Genomic DNA, 25,455 nt, shown 5'->3' on the forward strand with positions numbered 1-25,455 from the left:
GCGGAACTGCTCAAGGTTAGGTGCCTTATGCTAAAAGATCTACTACATAAAGTAGTGGTTGTCGAATGGTCGGCAGGCGATTCCCCAAAAATGTGGGCGAAGGTGATTATTATTCCGATCCAGAAGAAAGGCCCTAAAAATAACCGAGAAAACTATCGACCCATAAACACTACAAGTCATCGAGCTTCAATCATAACAAGGATTCTTTAGAGCCATAAAATTGAATCTGAGCCAAGTTGAATCAGGGCCATTAAAGAACATATAATAAGCGACTATGAGGCTAGTTTCTACCCAGGACGGTCTACCCTGAAATGATATTTGTAGTATGGCAAATCGCAAAAGTACATTGAATTTATTAAAGACACCCTCCAGCTATTCACCAATTTGAAGCAGGCCTTCAATATAGTATTGCGAGGTGGGTTATGGCATAGACTGGGCTACTACGGTGTTCCCAAATAATAGTCAACATAATAAAAAAAAAACATGATCCCATAACGCTTAAGAGAAGAGTATGCAACAACTTCAGGCGTACTGCAAGGTTGCATTCTATATCTGCAACTTTTCAAGATCTTTTTGCATTCCATATTTTCCTACCTTGAGAGTCATATATGAGCAATCACTAACAGTGTTATAATCGAAAAATTGGCTTGTATCGACGACCTTGACACGTCGTGGTACATGGCGAAGAATTTGAGTCAGTAACCAAGTCGTAGACCTAGGGAGCCTACTGTCATCAGACAACAACTTTTACGATGACATAAAACGAAGACTAGCTCTGGGAAGTGTGAGCTTCTCCCTGTCGCTAAGTACGCCTGCGAAACATGGACGATAAAAGTCGAGGAAGAACTCAGAATTTCGGCCTTCGAGACCAATCGCTTCCACTGTATAGCCGGTGCGTATCTAGACAGAATATCCAACGTAGACACTCAAAGGAAACTGAAGCGGAAGACTACAATTCTCCAGAAAGTTTGACTTGGAGAAACTCAGGTGGCTGGGTCACATATATCGAATGGAAAAATCACACGTGCAAAAAGTTCTCTTTGATGTCAGGGTCCAAGGTAGCCAACCACCTGGAAGACCTAAGAGGAGATGGCAAGACAACTTTGGAGGTGACCTCTTATGCCTTCTCAAAGAAGCTGACGACCGAGCATCATATTGGAAACTGATACATGAACGTGCGAATGAGATGCCCCAAAGTGACCTATGAGGACTTCCACGACATAAGTCAAAGTAAGTCAAGTCAAGTGACATCTTATGTTAAAAAGGGTAATAGATTTTTTTTTGGTAAATGAGTACTCTTTCAATAGTCTACGACCAATGGTTCTATATGATCACCCTTGCAAAAAAAACGAAGAAAAACGCAAGTGTGATCATTTTTCTGTAGAAAAATAGATAGTTTCACATTCTGTCGATAGTCACTTTAGGGTTTTCATATATACTGAATTTTATTGTACAATTTTAATAAGGATCAGACTCGTTTAATTTTCAGAGGGAGTGGGATTGGGAGGTACTTGAAGTTGTTTCTAAAACAACACAGATTTACAAACGGTAAGCGATTTTGATGGTCAAATTTAATGTAAACACATTTTTATATTTACAATCAGTGAGTAGTAGATTCTGTTGATGCATATCTTGCAGCCAAACTTCAATTTCATAGATTCGATTTCTACTGAGAAGGGCACTCTTTAATTAAAGTTTATTACAGCAAACTGATTGATCCAGGACTCTCTTAAATGTAAGGAGGAGGTACAATCTCCAACCCCAACCCATCTTAAAAGAAAATCAAGTTTAACCTTCGCAGGATAATGCCATGGAAATGATAACCATCTCCTGAAAACGTCTAAGCCTTCAAACATTTCTCAGGAGGGTCGGGGAGTCTAAAAAATCAAAAGAAACTTTAGGTCGTCATTTGACAAATATTTTTTTATATGGATACTCTACCCTTTATCCCCTGGCCCTTATTGTGCAGGTAAGCATGTGAATATAATCTCTTACGTTACGCTTAAAAGGTGTCCGTAATTCGAGAGGAGTTTTTCTCGGAACAAAAATACAAATTTTCTCATTTTTTAGATAGGGGTTTGAAATCTTTAAGAAAGGGTTTTGTAATAACTTGAATTTACTGGGAGTTTTAATCAAGATCACTTCCTGCTTTTGTGATCTTTTCCTCGTTTTGAAAAAAAGATAATTTCCTCGGGGTAACAAATTTAAATGAGTAGTTTTAAACTTAAGAAATCTTCTATATTTCGGGTTACCATAAAAATTCAGTTCTTTTGATGCTTCATTGTCAAATTTTATGATTTGACAACACTATATCGTGTTTTTTTTAGTTACACACAAACTGCTTGAAAAAAGATGAAAAAGTGTAATTACTTTGTAAAGGTATTTAGTCCATTGCGGCTGTGCTACTTCAATTCTCAAGCTCTGGGCCGACGTCAAGCCGAATAAAGCGAAAAATAACAACTCGAATGTGTCCACGGGTGTAACAGCAACTGGAAGGTAAACAATTGACTTATACATATAGCTTGAAATATACTTGTTGATTCATTTAAAAACCAAACAAAGTTACATATACTAAGAAACAACAGGCAACAAAGGAGGGGACTAATGAAGGAAGGAAGGAGAGGGCTAATAAAGAAGATTGTTTTGGCCTCTTTTCCAAAATCTTAAGATTCCTACGGATTTTTCCCCAGTTTATTGTGTTATTATTCGTGTATAGTTTCTTTATATTTTTATTATATAGTTTCTGTAGCTTATATTATTGTATCCGATGTATTCTTGCTCAATCTATTCGTTTGCACTATCTGATTTCATATTGTCGATTAAATTCAACCTAAGTAACAATAAAGCGAAGCAAATAGGCTTCTCCGTACAACCTTGCCGCGTTTTTAGCTATGAAGAATCGCTTTCTGACCCAGGAATCTTGGCAGACACCCTAGTTCAACCTTCTGTGTATTTGAATGACAGAATAGTGTTCCCCTCCCAGTCAAAAGGTATAGGTAGGAAAAATAAATAAAAACATAAACAGAAACTATAAATTATAGACTATTAAGAGAAATTTCCAGGTATTAAGTTCAAGCTCACCCCAGTTTATGTTATGTACACTGGTCTATATCAATTCCAAGTTTGTCGGTACTCTAGGCAAAACGTACTGTTCAAAACACACGTTATAAAAAATTTCCATACTATTACAACTGCTGCGAGAAGTTTCTCTTGAGCTTCTTGAACCCAAAACAGCTACGCAAGCCTTTGGTTACCTCAGATATCCTATGCTATACTAAATGTAAGACAGGGTACATGTTAGTTCGGGTAGTTTCCAAAATGAACCGAACTTTTCGACGGTAAGGGGGGAGGTTAATATATAACGCATAACTACTACTACTACTACTACTAACAAATTATCGCAGCACCAAGCCGACTGAGGCGAGCGCAGATACACACGCTCCTCTTCCATCCCAATCTATTAAAAGCCTCCCTTTTTACACATTACCAGGAAGTTCCCATTTCCTTTAAGTCTTTCTTCCTGACGTCCTCCCACCCCAGACGAGGACGACCTCCTTTCCGTTTATCTCTAGACGGTTGGGTGAAAAGGATAATTTTCGGCAATCTGTCATCCTTCATCCGCACAACGTGCCTTAGCCATATCAAACTTTCTTTCATTATAATCCTAAAAAGCAGGATTGAACCACATTTTCCGTATAGCCTACTGTTTGAGATACGGCCAGTGAGCCGGGTACCAGAACAATCTGTAGGCAATTTTGCTGGAAACATCTAGCAAATCTTCATCCGTTTTTCAGATCACCCATGCTTCAGAGCCACATTTGACCACTGTCATTACTGTAGCTTCTAATATTCTAATCTTGGTTTGCAGACTTATCTTCTTATTCTTCCAAACTTTTCTTAACTAGGGAAAAACAGCCTGAGCCTTGGCTATTCTAAATTTAACATCTTCACTGCTCCCACCGTCTTTACTAATAATACTACCAAGTTAAGTGAAGCTGCCCAGCTGATCAATCTTTTCGTTACCCTTCTTCACCTTTTCATTTTCACTTATTCCTAGCCTTAGTGACTTAGTCTTCTTAACATTAATTTTAAAACTTATTCTAGCACCCTCAACTTGCAAAACCTCTAAAAGTTCATTCATTTTTCTCAAAATTTCATCTAGGATGCTTAAATCATCAGCATAATCTAAGTCCAGGAAAGTTATATATATCATCAAAATGATATATATCAAGGGAGATAAAACACAACCCTGCTAAACTCCTGATTTAATACAAAACCAGCTGTTAACCTTATTTCCTACCTTAACCGCAGCAGTGTTATTCTCGTACATAGCACTAATCACTTTAATGTATTTGTTTGGTATACCATACAAGGATAAGACCTTTGCTAAAGCTCTTCTATCAACAGAATCGAACGTTTGTGCATAATATATAAAACTGAGAACCAAAGTTGTTTGACAACCCAGGCACTTCTCAATTATTAACCTAAGAGTGAAAAATTGGTCGACACATCCTCTACCTTTTCTAAAACGGCACTATTGTTCTCTTAAAACTTAGTGTACAGCATCTGTCAGTCTAAAAAGTATCATTTATTTTATTTTATTCAACACAGGAGAAAGACATAGGCTTCTCGCAGTAATTATATTACTAAGTAATTTGCTACCTACAGAGGTCAGACTAATGCCTAGATAATTACCACACTCACTCTTATCACCTTTCTTATACAGTGGTTTAATTAAGGTTTTCTAAAATCTTTAGGTACTTCCCTTTTTCAAAATCATATCATAATCTTCAGTAGCTTAATCCTAACCTCAGAGCCACCATATTTAAAAAAATCATTTACCACACTTCTAGCACCTGGAGTTGTATTATTTTTTTTAATTCTTTTAGTACTGTCACTAATTCTTACTCACAAAACAAATCTTCCTTCACATCCAAGCTATCACAATCTTTTTCATTTTCTTCTGTATCTTTTCCTGGAACTGTACCACGGTTTAGCCTCTTCTCAAAATTTTTTACCCAAATTTCTTAAATTCTTTTATTATAACAAATTGTTGCTCTGTTCTTATCTTTAACTGGGACAAGTCTGGATTGACTATTCCCTCTCAATTTATTAACGTGCCAGTACTTAATATTAACATTTTACTGTTTTGCCGTCTAGCTGCATCTTCCAGACCCTCGGCAATTTTATCCATGGTCTCCACTTCATACGTCCTTAGTTCATATTTTAATGCCCTCTCCACTTTCCTTACATTCCTTTTGTTTTCATATGATCTATCACTCAGATTATTTCTGTACAAGCCGCTTCTCTTCTCTATTAAACATAAAGCTGTTTCGCTAGCATTCCTAGCTGCAGTCCTAACTTTCTTCGCTAAGACACCATCAGCAGCTTCACAAATTTTTTTTCTAAAATTATTCCAACCATCTTCCACATTTTCAAATTTTAAACTCTCAAGTTTAGTATTCAACTGTTCCTGGAATATTTATCTCAAATTCTCATCATATAGTCTACCAACATCATATTTCCCCAGGAGGTAGTTACCATTCCTAAATTTCAGCTTTAGATTAACCCTAGACGCTACTAGACGGTGATCTTTACTTTTAGCATCAACAACATCACTCCTTTATACCCTAGTATTTCGTATTGAAATACTGTCAGTCTTCGGTATACTATAGCATAATCAATAAGGTTTGCTGTCTTACCATAACGTGAATACCATGTTAACTTATGGGCCATTTTATCACCAGAAACCGTATTGGTTATAACTAGATTGTTATACCTACAAAATTGTAAAAGCTTGTAGCTATTGCTGTTTTCTTTTCCTAAACCAAATTTATCTAGGCTAGGATACCATTCATCCCTATTTCTACTGACCTGGGCATTAAAATATCCTAGTAAAAACATCATATTTCTACCTGACACCCTGTCTATTTGCTCCTGTAACTGTAAGTAAAATTAATCTGAGTCACTAGTATCTCCGTCAGTCGGTTCTACAGGGGCATATATTACTATAACTGATACTCTGAATTTTTTAGTCATAAAATGAGCAATTAGTATTCTATTATTATAACCTTCCCAGCATAAACAAGACTTAGTAGCTTCCTTGTTCATCATGAGCCTTTCTCTCTGTCTATGTACCCCATCCTTCCTGTCTGAGTGAACAAATTCTATATCGCCTAATTTCCTGCTTCCAACTTCTTGGATATGGGTTTCTGAAACTCCTAATGAGTCCAGTTTGAATCATCTGAATTCGTCAGTCAAAATGTCGATACGATAGTCATCTTTTAACGTCGTAACATTCGTTCCGATTTTCATGTTCTTTAAATTGTTGAAATTATTTTGATCTCAGGAAAAGCAATGATTCCGGATACCAGTGCAGGACGGGGATCACATATCTTCTCGAGTCTACACCGAAGCGCTAAAGCCGGCTTAGAACCGGACAGCAAGAAGTCCCTGGGACCTACACTATGAATGGAGGCTTTAGGTAATCCTGGGCCCATCTTGGCCACAACATGATTTTCAACACTTGGCGATGCTCTTCTATCAACAACAGTCGAAATCCTGCACAGACAGTCTGAAGTCTATTACCTCCGACTCATTATATATTCATGCCTACATATATTATGCAACTAAGGGGAGGCAGCCCATAGTAGATAAATCAGCTAGAAAGAGGTTTTTAAGCCCGAAAATGCCCGTCAAAACAGATCAAGCCCAGAAGAATTATCCATTAACCAGAATCCCATGCGAATGCTTTGTCGTTTACTAGACTATAATTTCCTCGAGGGGCGCCACTCCTCAAGTGGGAATAGAGTTGACCGCAAGATCCCCAGTCTTGCAGGAGCAGTAAGGCCTCTAGCAGCACCGAACTGGGTACTGAACTAGATCGTATAAAGCGATCAGAATACGATATGTTCCGACCAAAATGATATATAATACAGAGCTTACAGCCTGAGGGGCTAGATCGTGTCAATAGATACTGATTGCACATATTCTATTCATCAGTAGACAGGTAGCACAAGGTATCTCATTTGCATAATTCATACCTGGACATGAATATCATGATAAATCCGAATGACAATAATATGATTAGCATATATTCAACCTTTCAGAAATCAATTCTATCTATAAAAACCTTATGTGCCTCCAGGACATAACTTGCAACCCTTGTCCTGAGGGCTCCGGGGGGGGGGGGTTGTCATCCTCAAAACATAATTTACGGACCTTTCAACTACGCTAAGCAAAATGATTATCTCGATCGGGTGTATTTGGGTAAATGATGGGCGTGGGAGGGGGAGGGGCTCGTTGCATCCAATCACTTTTGACTATTGAAAAGAGCACCGGCCCACTTAATTTCCAGTTAAATTAGCTCTTTTTGAAGTGTTTCTATAACAACTTCTTCTATACGTGGTATTGTGTCTAAAACAAACAAACAAACCAAAAAAAGAAAAAAAAATTAATTCATTGTGCCCACATCACTCTTTACTTTTTGTCTATGATGCCAGGAAATGTGACTCCAGCTCTACAGAAAAATACCCCCCCCCCCTACAGAAATATCCTCTAGATAATTTAGTCCCGGTTAAAATTCACCCTGGACAATTACCCTTAACATATCCACGCTTAAAATTGAATCGGTAAAGAAATAACAAGACATACAAAAAGAATTTGGAATTGGAATTCTGGCAAAATCTCCCAGTGAAAAATTTCCATTGAAAAGTTCACTCCCCCTGAAAACATCACTCCCCATGGAAAATTCTCCGCGTGGAAAATACCCCCAGCATATAATTCGTCCCCCCCCACCTAAAAAATTTATACATACTTCCCAATAACAGATAATATACGTAAACAACGGGCATATTTTATAACTTAAAAACCTTTCCCCAGGGGTAGGGGAAGGTCACGTTATCTCCAAAGGCATAGTTATTGGGTCTTTCATATACGCTGAATAAAATGGATATCTCAAAATTTTGATCTTACGACTTTGGGAAAAAGGGGCGTGGGAGGGGGCCTAGTTGCCCTCCAACCCTTTTGTTCACTTAAAAACGGCACTAGAGCTTTTAATTTCCGTTCAAATGAGCCCTCTCCCGATATTTTAGGACCTCTGGGTCGATAGAACCACCCCTGGAAAAAAACAACAACAAAAAAACAAACAAATAAACACGCATCCGTAATCGTTCGTCTTGCAAAAAATGCAAAATTCCACATTTTTGAAGATAGGAGCTTGAAATCTCTATAGTAGGGTTCTCTGAACCGGTCAAGCTGATGGTGGGATTTTCATTTAGATTCTTTGACTTTCAGGAGGTGTTTCCCTCCTTTTTCGAAAGTCAGGCAAATTTTTTCATGCTTGTAGTCTTTGATACGTAACACTAAACTTAATGAAACTTATATATTTGAAATCAGCATAATAGGTCGATTCTTTATAAATATCTATTGGTATCCGTTAATTAGAATTTCGATTACTATTGAGCCGCGTTGCTCCTTACTTACAGTTCGTTACCACAAACTGTTTTGATACATTGGTTTTCCTAGGATACCGAAATTGGCAATCTGCTAATCCTGAATTTTCAGGCTTTTGGATCCTAAAATTAGCAATATACTAACTCAAAATTTCAAGAATACTCTATACATAACAACAACATACCTCCTGATGGCAAAGGATCTGTAATTGTGTTCTCTATTAATGAACTATCTCTGTATTCAAAAGGCTGGTTTAGCGCTGCAACGTGGACAGAGAAGCCAAGCATGAAAATAGCCAATATAATCAAAAATTTTCCTGCATCTACCATCAAATTGCCTGTAAATAAATAATGATGGATAATCATGATATATATTAATAAATTACTATTAGTAATTAATTCAAAACACACCACCCTGTTTTTTGCAGCTCGACCACTTGCACTTTCCACTAGTCACTCAAATTACGTATTATATCTTGAAATGTATTTAAATGTTGTACTATGTATTTTGTGCAATGAATTATGAACGTGAAAATATGCAGTTGGAAGACGAAAAAGAGCCCGTTTAGGATTCCACGTGCTTTTCTTATGAAGAAGAAGAAGCGCCTCAGAGGATATTTTGAAGGGGGAATTCTCGAAGGATGTAGGCTTTTGGGCCTAAACATTAATTTCATGAGTAATTTATTTAGTTTTTAAGACGGTTTCCTTGGGCTGGGTGAAAGTTCTTAGAACACTCTAAAATTTTCCAAGAACGGTTATTAGAAAGTTGTTTTGGAGAGCCGAGCAGGAATGAGGATTCAGGTGAAATCATTTTAGGCAGTTTCTATTTCCAAACTCAGACATGCCGTTAAAAAATCTAGTTGAAGAGGGTAAAAATCTAATTTTACTTGAAGTTTTATTTTATGTTTTGGGAAATGAAATAAGGGCTGTCAGTGTTACAGTTTACAAATTCTCAAAATAGGTGCAAAAAGAAAACACTCACGTCACCACAGTTCATTGTTTCAAATTCATACAAGGAATGTACTGAAACGTTGGTAAAATTCAAGGATTCTTCGTTTCAGTGCTGCTTATTGTAGTATTTGAAACAAATCTTTGCTAAGTGAAAAACAGCAAAAATTAATACAACATTTAAAAAAAATAAATTATCCAAACAAACAGACACATAAAAAACAAATTATTTTTTGTATTGTATTCGACTATAAATAATTAGTGAAAACTGGGATTTATTGCAATAGAAGTTCTTACATAAATCTGTCCAAGTAGAGCTCTTTACTTTATATTCAATTGAAAATGACAAATTGGCCAATACCTGTTACGCACACCTGTACAATATGGGAGGGCTACCTACTCCAAGATTGAGGCAGGTCTGAAGGAATTGAAGACTACATATTTATGAGTACAAAATGATAGACTTTACAGCCCAAAACGATGAAATTTTAGAAAATTTCCTTAACCAACTTTTGACCCTGTTCCCTTCTGCCATGGCAAAACTCAGCGTACGGCTATGATTTTGTACACTTTTCTTTTTTAGAGATTGTTCTTCTGAAGGATTACATTGGCTCGTAAAATATATAGAAAGCAGCAGAAGTATCACTGTTTTGTTCCCTCTCCTTTTACAAGACTGTGTTCCTTAGCACTTTACTATTTTTTTAATATATTTTCTCAGCTAAATCAAACAGTTCGTAGTAACGAACTGTAAGTAAGGAGCGACCCGGCTCAATGGTAACCGAAACTCTAAAAAACGGGATTTTGATACCAATAGATACATCAAAAGAATCAGATTTTAATTCTGATTTCAAATATATAAGTTTCATTAAGTTTAATCTTACCCATCAAAAGTTACGTGCCTGAGAAAATTTGGCTGATTTTCGAAAAAAGGGGGAAAGACCCCTAAAAGTTATAGAACCTTAATGAAAATCACACCATAATATTCAGCTTATCATATAACCCTACTGTTGAGGTTTCAAGCCCCTATCTAAAAAAATGTTGAATTTTCATTTTTTTGCCCGAAGAAATTAACCGTTTTCTTGTTTATTTTGTTTTTTGTTGTTTTTTTTTTTTTTCCCGGGGGTGTTGTTAACGTACCAGTTGGCCTAGAAACTAATTAGTGGACTCAATTGACAGGAAAATAAAATTTCTATTTCCCATTTTTATTGACCCAAAAAAATGGAGGGCAATTAGGCCCCCCCCACGCTTATTTTTTTCCCAAAGTCACCCGATAAAAATTTTGAGATAGCCATTTTGTTCAGCATGGTCGAAAATATGATAAAAATGTCTTTTAGGATGACTTGATCCCCCAAAGTCCCCAGGGGGAGGGCTTAAAGTTATGAACTTTACTCAATGTTAACATATAGTTTTGGTTTTTGGTAAGTATACAGACTTTTTCTGAGGTTATTTTTTTCTGGTTGGGGGGGGCAGGCGCGGGGCGGGGGCTATATGAAAGGATCTTTCCATGAAGGAAGTTTTCATGGGGGAAGGGACATTGCTATGAAGGGGGCGCCGGATTTCCCAGCATTATTAAAGAAAAAGATCAGGAATTAAATAAAAAAAACAAGTTTTTCAACTGATAAACTTATTGTGATTAAGAGGTCATTTTTAAAGAACTGGAAAAAAAAATTCGAACTATAGTTTAAAGAGCAGGGTATTGACTAGGGGGCGAACCCCCTAATATACGTGTTAAAAATTTATGAATATAGAAGTTCGTTACGTAAGTTAATTCTAAGTAACGTATATTTATTCCAAATAAAAACGTTCGTAAATAAAATTAAACAAGTTTCGAGAAAGCCATTTAACCAAATACAATATGCAAATTTTGTTTTAATTATTCATGTACGGTGAGCCAAAATCAAAACCTGCATTAATTCAAAAACGTTCAAAAATTAAATAAAAAAAAACAAGTTTTTTAACTGAAAGTAAGGAACGACGTTAAAACTTAAAACGAACAGAAAGTATTCCGTATATGAAGGGGTTGTCCCTTCCTCAACGCCTCGCTCTTTACTCTAAAGTTTGACTTTCTCACAACTCTTTTTTTTAAACAACAAAAAAGCTTTAGCGTAAAGAGCGAGGCGTTGAGGAGGGGACAGCCCCTTTCATATACGCAATAATTTCTGTTCGTTTTAAGTTTTAACGTCGTTCCTTACTTTCAGTTAAAAGAAACTTGTTTTTTTTTTATTTAATTAATATACATAAAGCTTACCAATAATAATAGCCCATGGGCCAAACAGATAATGAAACGAAAGGTAGTCAAGAATCAGTATGCATGAGAATAGAAACGCAATTGCTAACAGCTGATTCCGAGCAAACATCAAAACTGGCCAATAGGATGATGATACGAAAAACGCTGATCCATGTACCAAAATTGCTGCAGCGCTGTAAGATAAATGTTATGAACACTAAATCTTCATAGCTGGTTAGCATGTACTAACACAATACAGGGATTAGTGATACTACAATGACTAGTAAAACATTTTCAATTATTAATGCATTTGCCATACTATTAAATGACGAGATTATAGGAATAGTAATGGCTGTTTGCAATCAAATATCAAAACTGGCCAATAGCAGAGTATGATTATTCATACTAATATTAATTCAAGCTCGTCACAGCGTTCAGCCACCGAAAACTATTTATTAATGTTGTTAATGTTATATATTATTATATATACTAATAATTCATTTATGAATAGCATATACTAATATAATATATTGATTCAGTATATTCTTTTCAATGGTTTTGCTCTAGCTACCCTCTCCATTAAATCCCCCAAAATTATGCAATTTTTATAGCGCCATTCCAGCATAATATGGGTGTACGCCTTCTTTTTTTTTTACTACTTCTGGTTTAATCAGTATATTCTCTTCAAAGATATATCCCCAAAATTAGAGGGGTTTATAATTTTAGCGCCATCCCTGCATAATATGGGGTTCGGCTTTTCTTACCACTTCTGGTTTATGTAATACAACTATGCTGGGACTGTGACGTTTTTTCATCTGGTGGATAGATCTTAGACACCTAAAACACTACTACGAGATTCACTTAGTGACCTGAATCTAAAAGTCTGGCTGCACATTGATGAATAACAGTACAAAATACATTTATACTGAAAACAATTGCATGAATAAACCATTTCAAATATTAGGGCCAAAGTGAAAATATTCAAAAGAGTTCAGAAACGGCAAATTGCCTAGTTTAAGCAGAGACACCATTTCAGTTGTTCTTTTCAGCGTACGAGCCAAGCTCTCAGAGGGAGATATAGATTGCAGAAAACCTATTTTGGTTCATTTGAAAGCCAATCTGTTTCCATTTTGATGCAAAGTGTGGATGTTTGAACCTTAAGAAGACGTAGCTGACCTGTGTCTGATCAAATCCAATTCTAATTTAGTAAGGGCATGGAAAAACCTGGATCCTCACATATATAGATCAGATGTTTGCGGGCATTTCTTAGAAGTAATTGGGACCACTGAAGAGTTGAGTGTCAAAATGGATCAACTGGAGAGAACTAACCATGGAAATATACTCCCTGAATGTTGAGAGAACGAATCCTTGTCAAGTCAGATATACTTTTTATTTCATAATTTTATACAGGGCTATTCAGAGCCAAAACTGAGCTCTATAGACAGGTTTTGTTGTTGGACCCTCTTCTTCTTCTGAACATTAAACTCACAACGTTAATTTCCACATAAAAGTTGCAATTAATGAGTAAAAATCAATTAAAATAATGAAGAAATATATATATATATATATATATATATATATATATATATATATATATATATATATATATATATATATATATATATATATATATATATATATATATATATATATATATATATATATATATATATATATATATATATATATATATATATATATATATATATATATATATATATATATATATATATATATATATATATATATATATATATATATATATATATATATATATATATATATATATATATATATATATATATATATATATATATATATATATATATATATATATAGCACCGGGGAGACCGACGGCTTCGCCGCCAGGCCCCGGCACTCGGCACACAACAGGCTTCTATATATAGATTCTTGCTGTCGCTTGTCTTCTAAACGCAGACAATTTGAGCCTTTTCTTGATGTCATGACGTCCAAATGGACCTTAAATTAAAAGTAGTGCCTTTGTAATATTATATTTTTTTTTTATTGGACCTTTAACTTTTGCCTCTGCTTGTCTTCTGTCATTATGAAAGACATATTGCCGAACCTTTGTTTCTTTAAAATGTACAGGTGGTGGGACAAAAAATTCTTATTCTTCCAACGATTTATCTAGTCTATGTTTTTGATTTTACAAGACATGGAAGGCACTGACAACCACCTTTGTTTTTTTAACTGTTCAGGTGGTGGGACAAAAATTTCTTCTTTTGCCTTGGCTTGTCTTTTGTTATTATGGAAGACATATCGCCGAACCTTTGTTTCTTTGATTTGTTCAAATGCTTTTAATTTTATTTACGAACGTTTTTATTAATAATGAATGCACGTAACTTACTAGTTAACTTACGTAACGAACTTCAATACTCGTATATTTTTATTACATATATTAGAGGGTTTGCCCCTAGTCATTACTTCGCTCTTTATGCTAAAGTTTGAACTTTGTTCCAATTCTTTAAGAATGACCCTTTAATCACAAAAGCCGTTTAATTAGAATAAATGGCTCTAATAAAAGTACTAAAAAACTTTAGCATAAAGAGAAAGCTATTGACCGGGGGTGAACCCCCCCCCCCGCCGCTCATATACGTAATAATTTCTGTTTGTTTTAAGTTTTGATGTTGATCCTTACTTTCAGTTGAAAAAACTTGTTTTTTTATTTAATTTCTGGTCGTTTTTTAAATATTGCTGGGAAATCCGGCGCTTCCTTCATAGCAATGTTCCTTCCCCCATGAAAACTTCCTCTATGGAAAGATCCTCCCACGTAAACAAGTTATCCTCATCAAGTCATCCTCAAAGACTCAGTTATTATATTTTTTTACCATGCTGAACAAAATGGCTGTCTCAGAATTTTAATCGGGTGACTTTGGAAATAATGTGCGTGGGAGGGGACCTAGTTGCCCTCCATTTTTTGGGCACTTAAAAAGGGTACTAGAACTTTTAATTTTCTCTCGAAAGAGTTCTCCGGCGATATTCTAGGACCGCTGTGTCAATATGCTTACCCCCGGGGAAAAAAACAACAAAAAACAAACAAAAAAAAAACAACAAACAAATAAACACGCATCCGTGATCTTTTTTCTAGAAAGAAATACAAAATTCCACATTTTCGCAGATAGGAGCTTGAAACCACTAGATTTTAAAATTTTCGCTCGAATGAGTCTTCCGGCGATATTCTAGGACCACTAGGTTGATACGCTTACCCCTAGAAAAAAAAACAACAAAAAACAAATTAACACGCATCCGTGATCTTTCTTCTGGAAAAAAATTACAAAATTCCACATTTTTGCAGATAGGAGCTTGAAACCTCTGCAGTAGGATTTTCTGATACGTTGAATCTGACGATGTGATTTTCATTAAGGTTGTATGATTTTTAGGGGGTGTTTCCCCCTTTTTTTAAATATGCCAAATTACCCATCAAATTTTCTAATTTTTGATGGGTAAGACTAAACTTCATGAAACATATATATTTGAAATCAGCATAAAAATCTGATTCTTTTGACGCATATACTGGTATCAAAATTCCGTTTTTTAGAGTTTCGGTTACTATTGAGCCGGGTCGCTCCTTACTTACAGGTCGTTACCACGAACTGTTTGATAGCAGATAAACATATTAAAGTGATTAGTGCTATATAGGGGAACAACATCACTGTGGTTAAGATAGAAAATGAGGTTAGTAGCTGGTTTCGTATTAAATCAGGAGTTAAACGGGGTCACGTTCCATCCCCATATATAAGGATCATTTTGATGGATTTCGTCCTATGGAACACGGAAAAGGGTATGAAAGAGCATGTAATTCAATAGGTAACTAAAACTTTCCTAGACTTAGGCTATGCTGATGATTTGAGAGTCCTAGATGAAAACGTTTGCAAAATGAACGACTTTTTTGGAGGTTTGGAGAGCTCAGAGTTCAAGAATATGTTTGAAATTTAATGCTTAGAATAGGAAAAAATGAAGGTGAAGATCAGATGTTGGATAACGAGAAGATCGATCAAGTTTACAGCTTCTCTAACCTGAATAATGTAATTATTAAAGATGGTGGACGCACTGAAGATGTTAAAAGCAGAATAGCCAAGGCCCTGGGTATTCTTTCACAGTTAAAAAATAAAGTTTGAAGAATAGATAGTCAAGTCTACATACCAATATTAGAAAATTTTGAAAAAGGGTCAAAATACCTACAAAAGATTGAGTAGTCTTTATAAAAGTTCCACCATCTAATTTAGTATAATGAAGAAACCTATTGCAGAGGTTTTAAGCCCCTATTTACAAAACCAATTTTTTTTTTTTTTTTCCAAAGAAAAATGATCAAAGAACTATATTTTTTGTTTTTTATTCTCCTCAGGGAATATTGTGTAGTACCAATGGTCCCATAATATTAGGAGGAGTCAGTATGAGTTTTTGCCCAGAATGCTTTATAGTCCAGGAAGTGTGAAAAAAAGGGTCAAATCCGAAAGAAATTGCAAGCGAAATGATTCTTTGACTAGTCGACTCAGAAAAATGCGCTGATTCCAAATATGCAAAGTTTGCTCAATTAGCTGTTTCACAAATATGTTGTTTTTTTTTGGTTCAGGTTGATTTTGAGGAGGTGAAATTTTTGTTTCCAAATAAAGGTGTGCAACAACAAAATTGATGCCTAGAATAGGGTAACAGATCACGATGATTATGAAAATCACTTTTATTTGAACTTAAAATTAATACAGTTTTTTGAGGTTGAGGTGAGATGAAATTCATGCTTCTATATAAAGACGAACAAAAACAACATTGATGTCTAAAACAGGGTACTAGATCACGGTGATTATGAAAATCACCTTTATTTGAACGTAAAATTAAAACTTTCGTTTAAATTTTTAGGTTGAACGATGAATACATAGCAAACTACTGTTAAATCATTTTTCAAAGAAGAAATAGTGGAAGAGTTGGGAAAGGTCGTTTTGGGAGAGAAAGGTGCAGACTCGGTGAATGAAGCTAATCGATCACGGAAGCGTGAAGATTTCACAACAGTTATTGGGGATCCTGTCACTAAGACGTGGAGGTCTAGCTTCACAAACAAGGAATATATTGGACAGTACTTGTCATCGTTGTCGCAGGTGAAACAAACTCAGAGGCAAAAATCTTCCCGTTTATCTGGAAACTTCAATTTCAAATCCGATTGTATATTATTTCCAACATGTCTTGAAGTCCAGAGTCTTCCATAATCTGTTCAGCAACCCAAACGTAACTCATAAGTGAGTCGAAGCCACCCAGCCGCAGGACGATTTTTTTTACAGTACTTTCATCCATATCGGCAGCAATAATGGTAAGAAGTCTCCAGTAAAAGGGCTGATCGGAGGCCAGTACGGGAATCGCACCGATCTGGAACACTGTTCGCAAACGAAGCTGAGTGTGGAGTATATGCAAATGGGATCACGGGTATTAAGAGAATATAGGCTTTCCTAGTATAAGAGCCTAACTGCGTATCAGCATCAACATACAGCTCCCTAATAGCTCCCTGCCAACTCGGCAAGGGTACAGGAAAAAGTCTGGACATCTTCCATATCAAGTCGCAATATTTTGAGGATCCAGAATCGAAACTCGTAGTAGTGGATCGCGTTGAAGGTTCGGTTGTCCTAGTGTCTGTCTGAGATACTTATTAGGAATTCGGTTCGTTTCAGTTATCTGCCTTGTCGCAACAAACTTTCTCCTTTTAAGCACTGTCGAAGAACTCAACAGTAGAGCTAGAGAAACGATAATACTCATGCCGTGAAAAGTGTCGTTACCATCAAGTGTTTGGACGTTCTGATCGACGTTACCAGCTGCATGAAAAAAGTTCTTTACAGTCCTTCAATGTTGACATGACTAAGCATGTCAATTAGAAAGCGGGAGTTTAAACTGATGATACAACTGGACAGCTAATCCAATCTGAAGACTTGATCTGATTGCCCTTGGCTGAAGGCTTGTAACATGCACTGACCTATTGACGCAACCTTCCTGTCGGTTTTGTCTCTTATGAGCAGAGTGTTCGAGAAAAAGTCGCAAATATGAGGATTTGCGTTTGATGTTGTCTGTTATGTCCCCGAGGTTTTTTAAAATTGGGATGCACATTTATCTGTTTTTTAATACCTTTGGCATCACTTTCGATTATAGATGCTGCAGCTCAGGCGATAGCCTGCTTATCCAGTTCTACGCTGACATTTTTTGGTTTTAAGAAACACTCGTGGAGAATGGCATGAGCTGTGGCTCTTCTGTGGATCTATGCAAATACTGCACTTTCACCAAATCTCTCTCACATCTTCTTTTTCATGCATCTTTCACTATATCCAGAATCCTTTGAATCACCCTGGAGCTCGTTCATCGTACTAACAAGATCATTCAGTGTTAGTTGGTCATCATCGTTAGCCTGGAAAAACTCGACAACTTTCTCGTACGTCTCGTTCTGATTCAAGTTTTGTGGTCGACCAGACTTTTGTTTTCCAGACTGGGAAAAAATTCCGTTATACATGTTAGGGATATTACGTTCTGTTAGAAAGTTTGAGTAGCAGAATTTGTGGTAAACTACATTAACAGTGTGTAGATTGGCAGTGGCAGCAAGAATTCTAGTCATCACTGCAACATCTCTTACTGTATCTTCAGAGTCTCTCGTTCTAACCTTGAAACTGTCTTCTTTCTTCTTTGTTCTGTCAAAGATAACTGGCGTTGAGTAAAGGATACAATTGTATTTTGAAGTTCAAGTTTCCATATAAATGGGCATATTCTCACGTCTGACATTGTTTCAACTGCGAAAATAAGGACAAGTACTGTTCAATAGATTTTTTGTTTTGGAAGCAAGACCTGCGTGCCTTATCGACAGGATCCCCAATAACTGCTGTGACATCTTCACGCTTCCTTGATCGACTAGCTTCATTCGCCGAACGAATTTTACCTCCTCAAAATCAACCTCAACCTCAAAAAACCAAAGAATTTTATTTTACATTCAAATAAAGGTAATTTTCAAAATCACCATGATCTAATACCCTACTCTAGACGTCAATTATGTTGTTGTAAGCCTTTATCTGGAAACACAAATTTCTCCTCCTCAAAAACAATCTCAACCTCAAAAACCTATTTGTGAAACAGCAAATTTTGCATATTTGGAATCAGCGCCATTTTCTGAGTCGGGTAGCCAAAGAATCATTTCTCTTGCAATTTGTTTCGGGTCAAATAGTTCCCTTCCTGGACTATTAACAAATACTGCTCAAGCACAGGCACACTCATAATTGCTTTCAGCATAATACTATTAAGGGGATGCGGTAGTCTATTGCTAGATTTTCAGACTTTTGTCGGTAAGGAATTAAAAAAAAAACAAGTTTTTCCGAGGGAAGCAAAGAACGAAGTTGAAGGATAAAACGGACAAAAATTATTACTTCACAGCCTATTTAACATATATATTAATATAACTAGTACAAATAAACGAACTAATTATGTTTCCCTATACTTTTATGATTATACAAAACTAGCGCTTTACTGAAAACACAAAAGTCAAGCATAAAAAAAAGATTATTGATATAAGAGTCAAAAGTGAGTATGTAGCCTGACAAAACTAAAGGAATCTATTAAGCTTTTCGTAGTCTTACACCAGTTGTGACATTAGTAACTTTCAGCATACAATTAAAATTATCTTAAAAACATAAGCGTAAAACTAAAAAAATTTTAATAACAGCGAAATAATTGAACAGCATACAGAAATATTGGATTGATTTATTAAGCAGCATGTTGCTCTCACCAGCTATAATATCAATAGTGGGTAATATACAGTCTTAAATGTAAGAAATATGCTTTAGTATCACTTGAAATGAAGATCAAATAAGATATAATATGAAATTTGGAAATCTGATTATTTCTCTCTATATAAGAGTGAATTTCAAGCTATGATAAAATTTCTAAAGCTAGTTTATAGTCCCAATACTATCAAGATAGCCTTAATTTGAACTTGTGTATAAACTAATCATGACATTCAAGAACCAAAGAACCAAAACGAACCAAAACGAGAGCAAGTCATTGAACTGAGCCATTAGGCAGAAGTGATACCAAATTAAACGTGAAAAATATAAAGAAAATCATAAAATGGATTGTTGCTTTACCTTAAAAGGGATTGGTCCTAAAAGGGATTGATGATATTTTGATTCTATAAAAGGTGTCCTTAATTGGTTTGCTTTTACTGTACCAAAACTCCTATATGATTTTGTGTTTTCAGTAAAGCGCTAGTTTTGTTAAATCATAAAAGCATAGGGAAACATAATTAGTTGGTTTATTTGTACTAGTTACATTAATATATATTAAATAGGTTGTGAAGTAATTATTTTGGTCCGTTTTAAGTTTTAACTTCGCTCTTTGCTTCCCTCTGGAAAACTTTGTTTTTTTTAAAATTCAATCTTTGTTGATTTTTGATTAGAATTTAATGCAGAAACAACGCTGCCATGCTATTTTTCATTTATACGGAATAATGTATACTCGTTTCAAGTTTTAATGTCACTTCTTAGTTTCAGTTGAAAACTTATTTTTAATATAATTTCTAATTATCACCGATTTAGGGGAGAAAAGGCAGCTTTAAAAAATACTGCAAACAACCTAGACAGCTAAGAAAAATTTTAGTCTATAACATGAAGTTCATTATCCATAATTCACAAAACAATACAAGTTTTTGAGGAACTTTTGTTTTTCGATGAGCAAAAAGCTGTTTTTTCTTGGCTGACTTCACCTGAAAAGCCATAATGAAGACAGGGCTTTATAAATCGCCTACTGACTTGCAGAAACTAGGAGTCTACCGCAACAAAAGAAAGCTGTTTAAGGGCTCATTTAAAAGCTTATATTTATACTTAATCGCTTTTTATAAATTTGACTTGATAGCACATTCCCACATTGTGGACTTTCGTTTGTTTCCCCAACTTTTTCAAATGAAACAAATGCCCTTTCCAATGAAATAACCAAAAAAAGGTGTTTTCAAAACCTAGGCAAGAGCAAAAACTAAGGGGGCAAGGACGTCACTTCCCCTCGTCTACCACCTTTGGATCTAGCACACAGGCTTTATCAACGAGTAAAGTTTGAAGGTTCAACTCAAAACTGTTTAGCAATCAGGCTTAATGTTTGGTAGATATTTATTTGAAAAGTTTTTAGTATCAGTAGGTTGGTTTTCGCAATAATCTTTTACTTTTGATTTATGAAACTTACTAAGAGGGTCTGGATGGGGAGTATACGTGAAGGGATCTTATAAGCCTCCAGTTAAGGGCTTTGGACCATAATTATTGCAATGGTACAGTCTTATGCTTCCAAGCTCTTCCACTTAAAAAGTGGTACCAAAAGTGCCGTTTTTAGTGCTATGTGGCACTTTTACGAAAAATTGAGAGATGAGATTCAAAACAGGTTTTCGACCATGCTGATTCCAATGGTGTACTTTTTATTTCGATTTGACGCCATTTTCAAGGGGTTTCAGGTTCTTTTCGAAATCACCATAAATTTCTTTTCGCAATAAACTTTTACTTCTAACATTAAACGAGAGAATAGTTACTATTCCTGATTCAGTGTCAAACGGCAATTGTTTCTCACTAGACAGTATTTTTGAAAACATGTTTTTCAACTTTTGATTACTATGGGCTGTGGTTCGCTCTTTAGTAGGTTGCAGCTGCCGCTGCAGCCATGATGGCATTTTTGGATGGTAAAATTGATAAAAAGCACGTAGATATCAGTAATAGGTTTAAATCTGCCTTTCCGGGATATGCCTTAAAAATGAGTGCCATTAAACATCACTTTTTAAAGTTTCGTTAGCCCAATAGCCCCACACTGTAAAAAAATTGTTTGAGATTCAACAAAAATTGTCTGTAACGTTTATCAACAACAAAATTTGAATTTCAACTACTGAAATTGAGGACTGGAGACCATTTTGGAATTCCATGATCATTATTGAATTTCTAATTTGTTGAAAAACAAAAATATTGAATTCCCATACCCGAATTGAATTTTCAGTTTTTTGACAAAACAAAATGTTGGATTTTAAGACCCTTATTGGATTTCCATCTTGTTTGCTGGATTTCCCGTTCTTATATTGGATTTCCCTCACTAGCGTTGTGCAATTTCCTAGGTCTACAGTGTAATATCTAGTTCTCAGGATTCAGTTTCACTTTCTTCTTTCTGAAGCATCAATAAATACCAAAAAATAATCTCAGTTATTTTACAAGAACAGAAAATTACAACAAAAATTTCTCCCAGATAATATGACCCCTCTTAACGGCTGCATTTTTCCATGGTGGAAATCATTAAATCAATAGCGTAGCAGCAGGCCGATAGAAGACACTTGAGTAAGAAATATCTTCCAATCAAGAAAACAGAGACACTCGGACCTGAAGTGAAGATGAAATCAAATCGAGGCACAAATAAAAGAAAGACTTCCCCCCTTTTTTCTACCTCCAGAGGTGAACGGTTGCAATAATAATGGCATGAATCCTGTCTTTTCTGAATAACTTTGACTTAATCGTCAGATCTCATCAAATCTCTTGTTCGCCGCCTCATAAAATCTGTGTCTTATAAAATTGAAACCTTACAAAAATAGATCTTCTGCTTAGATGAAGTACAACAAAATTGTTTTCAGCTTAACAACTTTGCTCAATCCCAATTTATAAGGTAAAAATCCCAATTTTTAAATGCAAATACATTTCCTAAATTTTGAAGAAAAAAAGCATTGATATGGCTTAAAATTCTACTCAAATAACAGGAATTGCATTTTTGGAACTAAACCTTGAGAAAAAGAGACTGATAACAGAAAATTAAGGTAAAATGTTGTTTTGTCAAAATTTCAATAAGCATAGACCTGTCATTTAGGCAAATTTAAGCACCCTCTAGAGGGAGATAGAGTGGAGGTAGGTACTTCAAAATACCTTCCCGGGACATACTTTGATACTTATGTACTATCTGGAACACATGCGCTATATTATATAGGGAAGATGCGGGTTTCTTTCGAACGGGTTTCTTTCAATGAAGAAATGGATTGTAAAGCGTGGTTTGTTATTGGGTTTACAATATTTAAACTATTTTCTTATGGGGTTTAGGGGAAAAAAGTACCTAGGTTTGGTTAGGTATTTAATATATACTATGATTTACCCCCCATTCCCTCCCAGATTAGTAAATATATAGCCGAAATTTGTTTCTAAACTGTTATATTTTTATCCTATTTTGTTTTACTTCATTAGCATCAACCAAAATTCATTTTTCGCGTGTGTTCCCGATAGTACATAAGTACCAATACCTTAGCCTGTAGACCCATCCCTGAAAGTTTCATTTTCCTCACCTAACCTCTTTCCAAGATAGCCAAAAGTAGCTAAAGTAGAATTGGTACTGTTCTATTAGCTGTAAGCCACGCAAGATAAATGATAAAAGAAACTAGTCAAACAGGTTGTTTCAATAAAGAATTTGATTGCAAACAGTGGTTTCTCACTGCGTTTACAATATTTAAACTTTAGTTTTTTGGGGTTTAGGAGGAAAAAAGATACCTAGGTTAGGTTACGTATTTAATATATGCTATCCTTTACCCCCCCCCCCGCTAGTGTGCAAATATATAACACAATTTTGTTTCTAAACTATTACATTTTTATCCGATTTTGTTTTATTTCATTAGCATTAGCCGAACTTCACTTCTTGCATAGTTTACAACTAATAGAACAGTACCGTAGAATTTTACTAAACTTTTTTTTATTTATAAAAATGTACTATCTAAACATTTTGGAAAACATAAGACACAAGTTATCAATATTAATAAACTAAACTGAATACTTACCATCACAATCAGAATGTCTTCTCTCTCTGATCTGAATGCCCCCTAGGTAAAATCGTCGCTTCGTCGTTTGAAGGTCTTAACATTAAATATACTTCTTTTTTATACGTTTGTAGGTAGTTGAAGGAGATGATTTTTGTTTTGTTTTTCAAACTGATCTTAAATAATAGAATTTGAAAAAAAAATAAGAGACAAATTAGGTCTTGGGAGGAGGTTTAGTTGTCCTCCAATCTTTACGGTTTCTTAAAAAGGACACTAGAACAAAAAAAAAAAAAAAACAAAATAGAAAGGCATCCGTGATCAGTCTTCTGGCAAAAACATAAATTCCACATTTGTGCAGATAGGAGATCATAACTCCACAATAACATTTTCTGATACGCTAAATCTGAAGGTCTTATTTACATTAAAATTTATTGACTTTTTGGGGGGTGTTTCTCCCTTTTTCGAAAATCAGGCTCCCTGTTTTCAAAATCTCTTTTTCTCCCGAGGCTTGGAGCCTTTGGTGGGTAGATATTAAACGTAATGAAATTTATAGATTTGCAATCTGCATAGAAACCCAATTTTTATCAATTGTTATCAAAATTCTATTTTTAAGTTTCGGTTAGAATTGAGCTGAGTCGCTCCTTAATTACAGTTTAACACTCTGAACTATTTGATTAAACTTATTGGGTTAACGTCCAATTTTCTAATTAAACCTGCAGCAAACTGGAGTTTTGAAGCACGATTTATGCTGTTAAAGTGTAATATTTCTGAGTCCAGTTGAAATGTGCACCATTTTAGAAAATTCGCTTTATTGGGGAAGCTTTTGGTTCCTTTACGTGTACGTAAAGGACTGAAATACTCTTACAGGCATCTTCTTTTCTTCGATATATTTGCTTACTTTGTTATTCAGCGTAAGCAGAAAATTTATGACAAATCCAGGGAAGAGTTTTTTTTTTAAACGCTTTTTAGGTCTCATTAGAAAATGACTTTCATCACAAAAACATAGGTTGTTCCCACAAAAGGATTCTCGTTCTTAATTAGAAAAAATTGAATTCAGAAAGTAATATATTTTCACCGTTAGTACTTTTAAGGTTACGGTAGCATTTTAAGAAATTTTCTACCTACAAAAACTCAAAACAAAATTATTTAAAAAAAGCAATTGTAAAAGTTACAATATAATTTTCGTACATAAATTTCTGCGTGTTCATTTTGCAGACAAGAAAGCTCAACTTATTTCAAAGTAAAAATATATTTCCTTGTTTTTATAATTATCTTTTTATACTCAAAATTCAATTAGCATTCCCTGCTATAATTTTTCTGCTATAATTTAAATATTTGAATTGAACTTATACTGAACATATTACTTCCAATGGTCCTATAGTCAAATTTAAAATGATATTCAAGAAACTTCAAACTACTGTTGAAGTTCAAACCGTGTTGATTGATAGAGCCTATTTACGGTGAAAATTAAATTTTTTCTGAAGAAAAGTACATAAATCTTAATAATTTCAATAATTTGCTGGAATTTAATAAACTATTCCAACAGAAAAATTGGATTTTTTTTTGACTTTTTTGAATTCAAGCAAAACTTTTGTTGGAAATCAATTTTTTTTATAGTACAGCTTTTCCACTTTAGACACGACACCAAAAGTGCTGTTTTTAGTGCCATTTGAACTTGATGATGGTGGAATTTATATGAACGACGTAGATATGTACAATATCTTTTATATGAGCTATAAAAGATCTACTAACGATGTTCTGGTAGCACAAAAAGTGCCATTTTGCTGTCATATGGTACTTGCAGATGGCGGAATTTATAAAAAGCACTGATAAATAAAAATCAGCTTCTGAATGAGCACTAAAGCATCTCTCTTTGATCTTCTGATTGCCCGCTAGGTCTGTTGAAAAAAAAACGAGAGATAGATCCGGGCAACCGATGCAAAAAAGTTATTTTACTTGCTGTTCAGGTAGAGGGACTGTAATTTCCCTGCAAAAGGTTTTGACCATATTGATTCCAGTGGTACACTTTTTATTTTGATCTGACG

At 35.0% G+C, this 25,455-nt stretch overlaps 1 protein-coding gene across 2 annotated transcripts in view; it reads right to left on the reverse strand.

Moving 5' to 3' along the window:
* The window catches only part of nompC (no mechanoreceptor potential C), a 502,015-nt gene that overhangs the window by 17,678 nt on the left and 458,882 nt on the right, over positions 1-25,455 (reverse strand). For both annotated transcript variants that reach the window (XM_089102713.1, XM_089102710.1), the window contains exons 24-26: positions 11,650-11,822; positions 8,639-8,791; positions 2,371-2,489 (exon numbers count right to left, since the gene is read on the reverse strand). In XM_089102713.1, the coding sequence (XP_088958839.1) occupies positions 2,371-2,489; positions 8,639-8,791; positions 11,650-11,822 (445 nt within the window). The remainder of the gene's footprint in view (positions 1-2,370; positions 2,490-8,638; positions 8,792-11,649; positions 11,823-25,455) is intronic.

Source organism: Artemia sp. Qi Xiang Cuo, chromosome 2 (assembly GCF_049724085.1).
Source record: "Artemia sp. Qi Xiang Cuo chromosome 2, ASM4972408v1, whole genome shotgun sequence".
Taxonomy (NCBI): Eukaryota; Metazoa; Arthropoda; class Branchiopoda; order Anostraca; family Artemiidae; genus Artemia; species Artemia sp. Qi Xiang Cuo.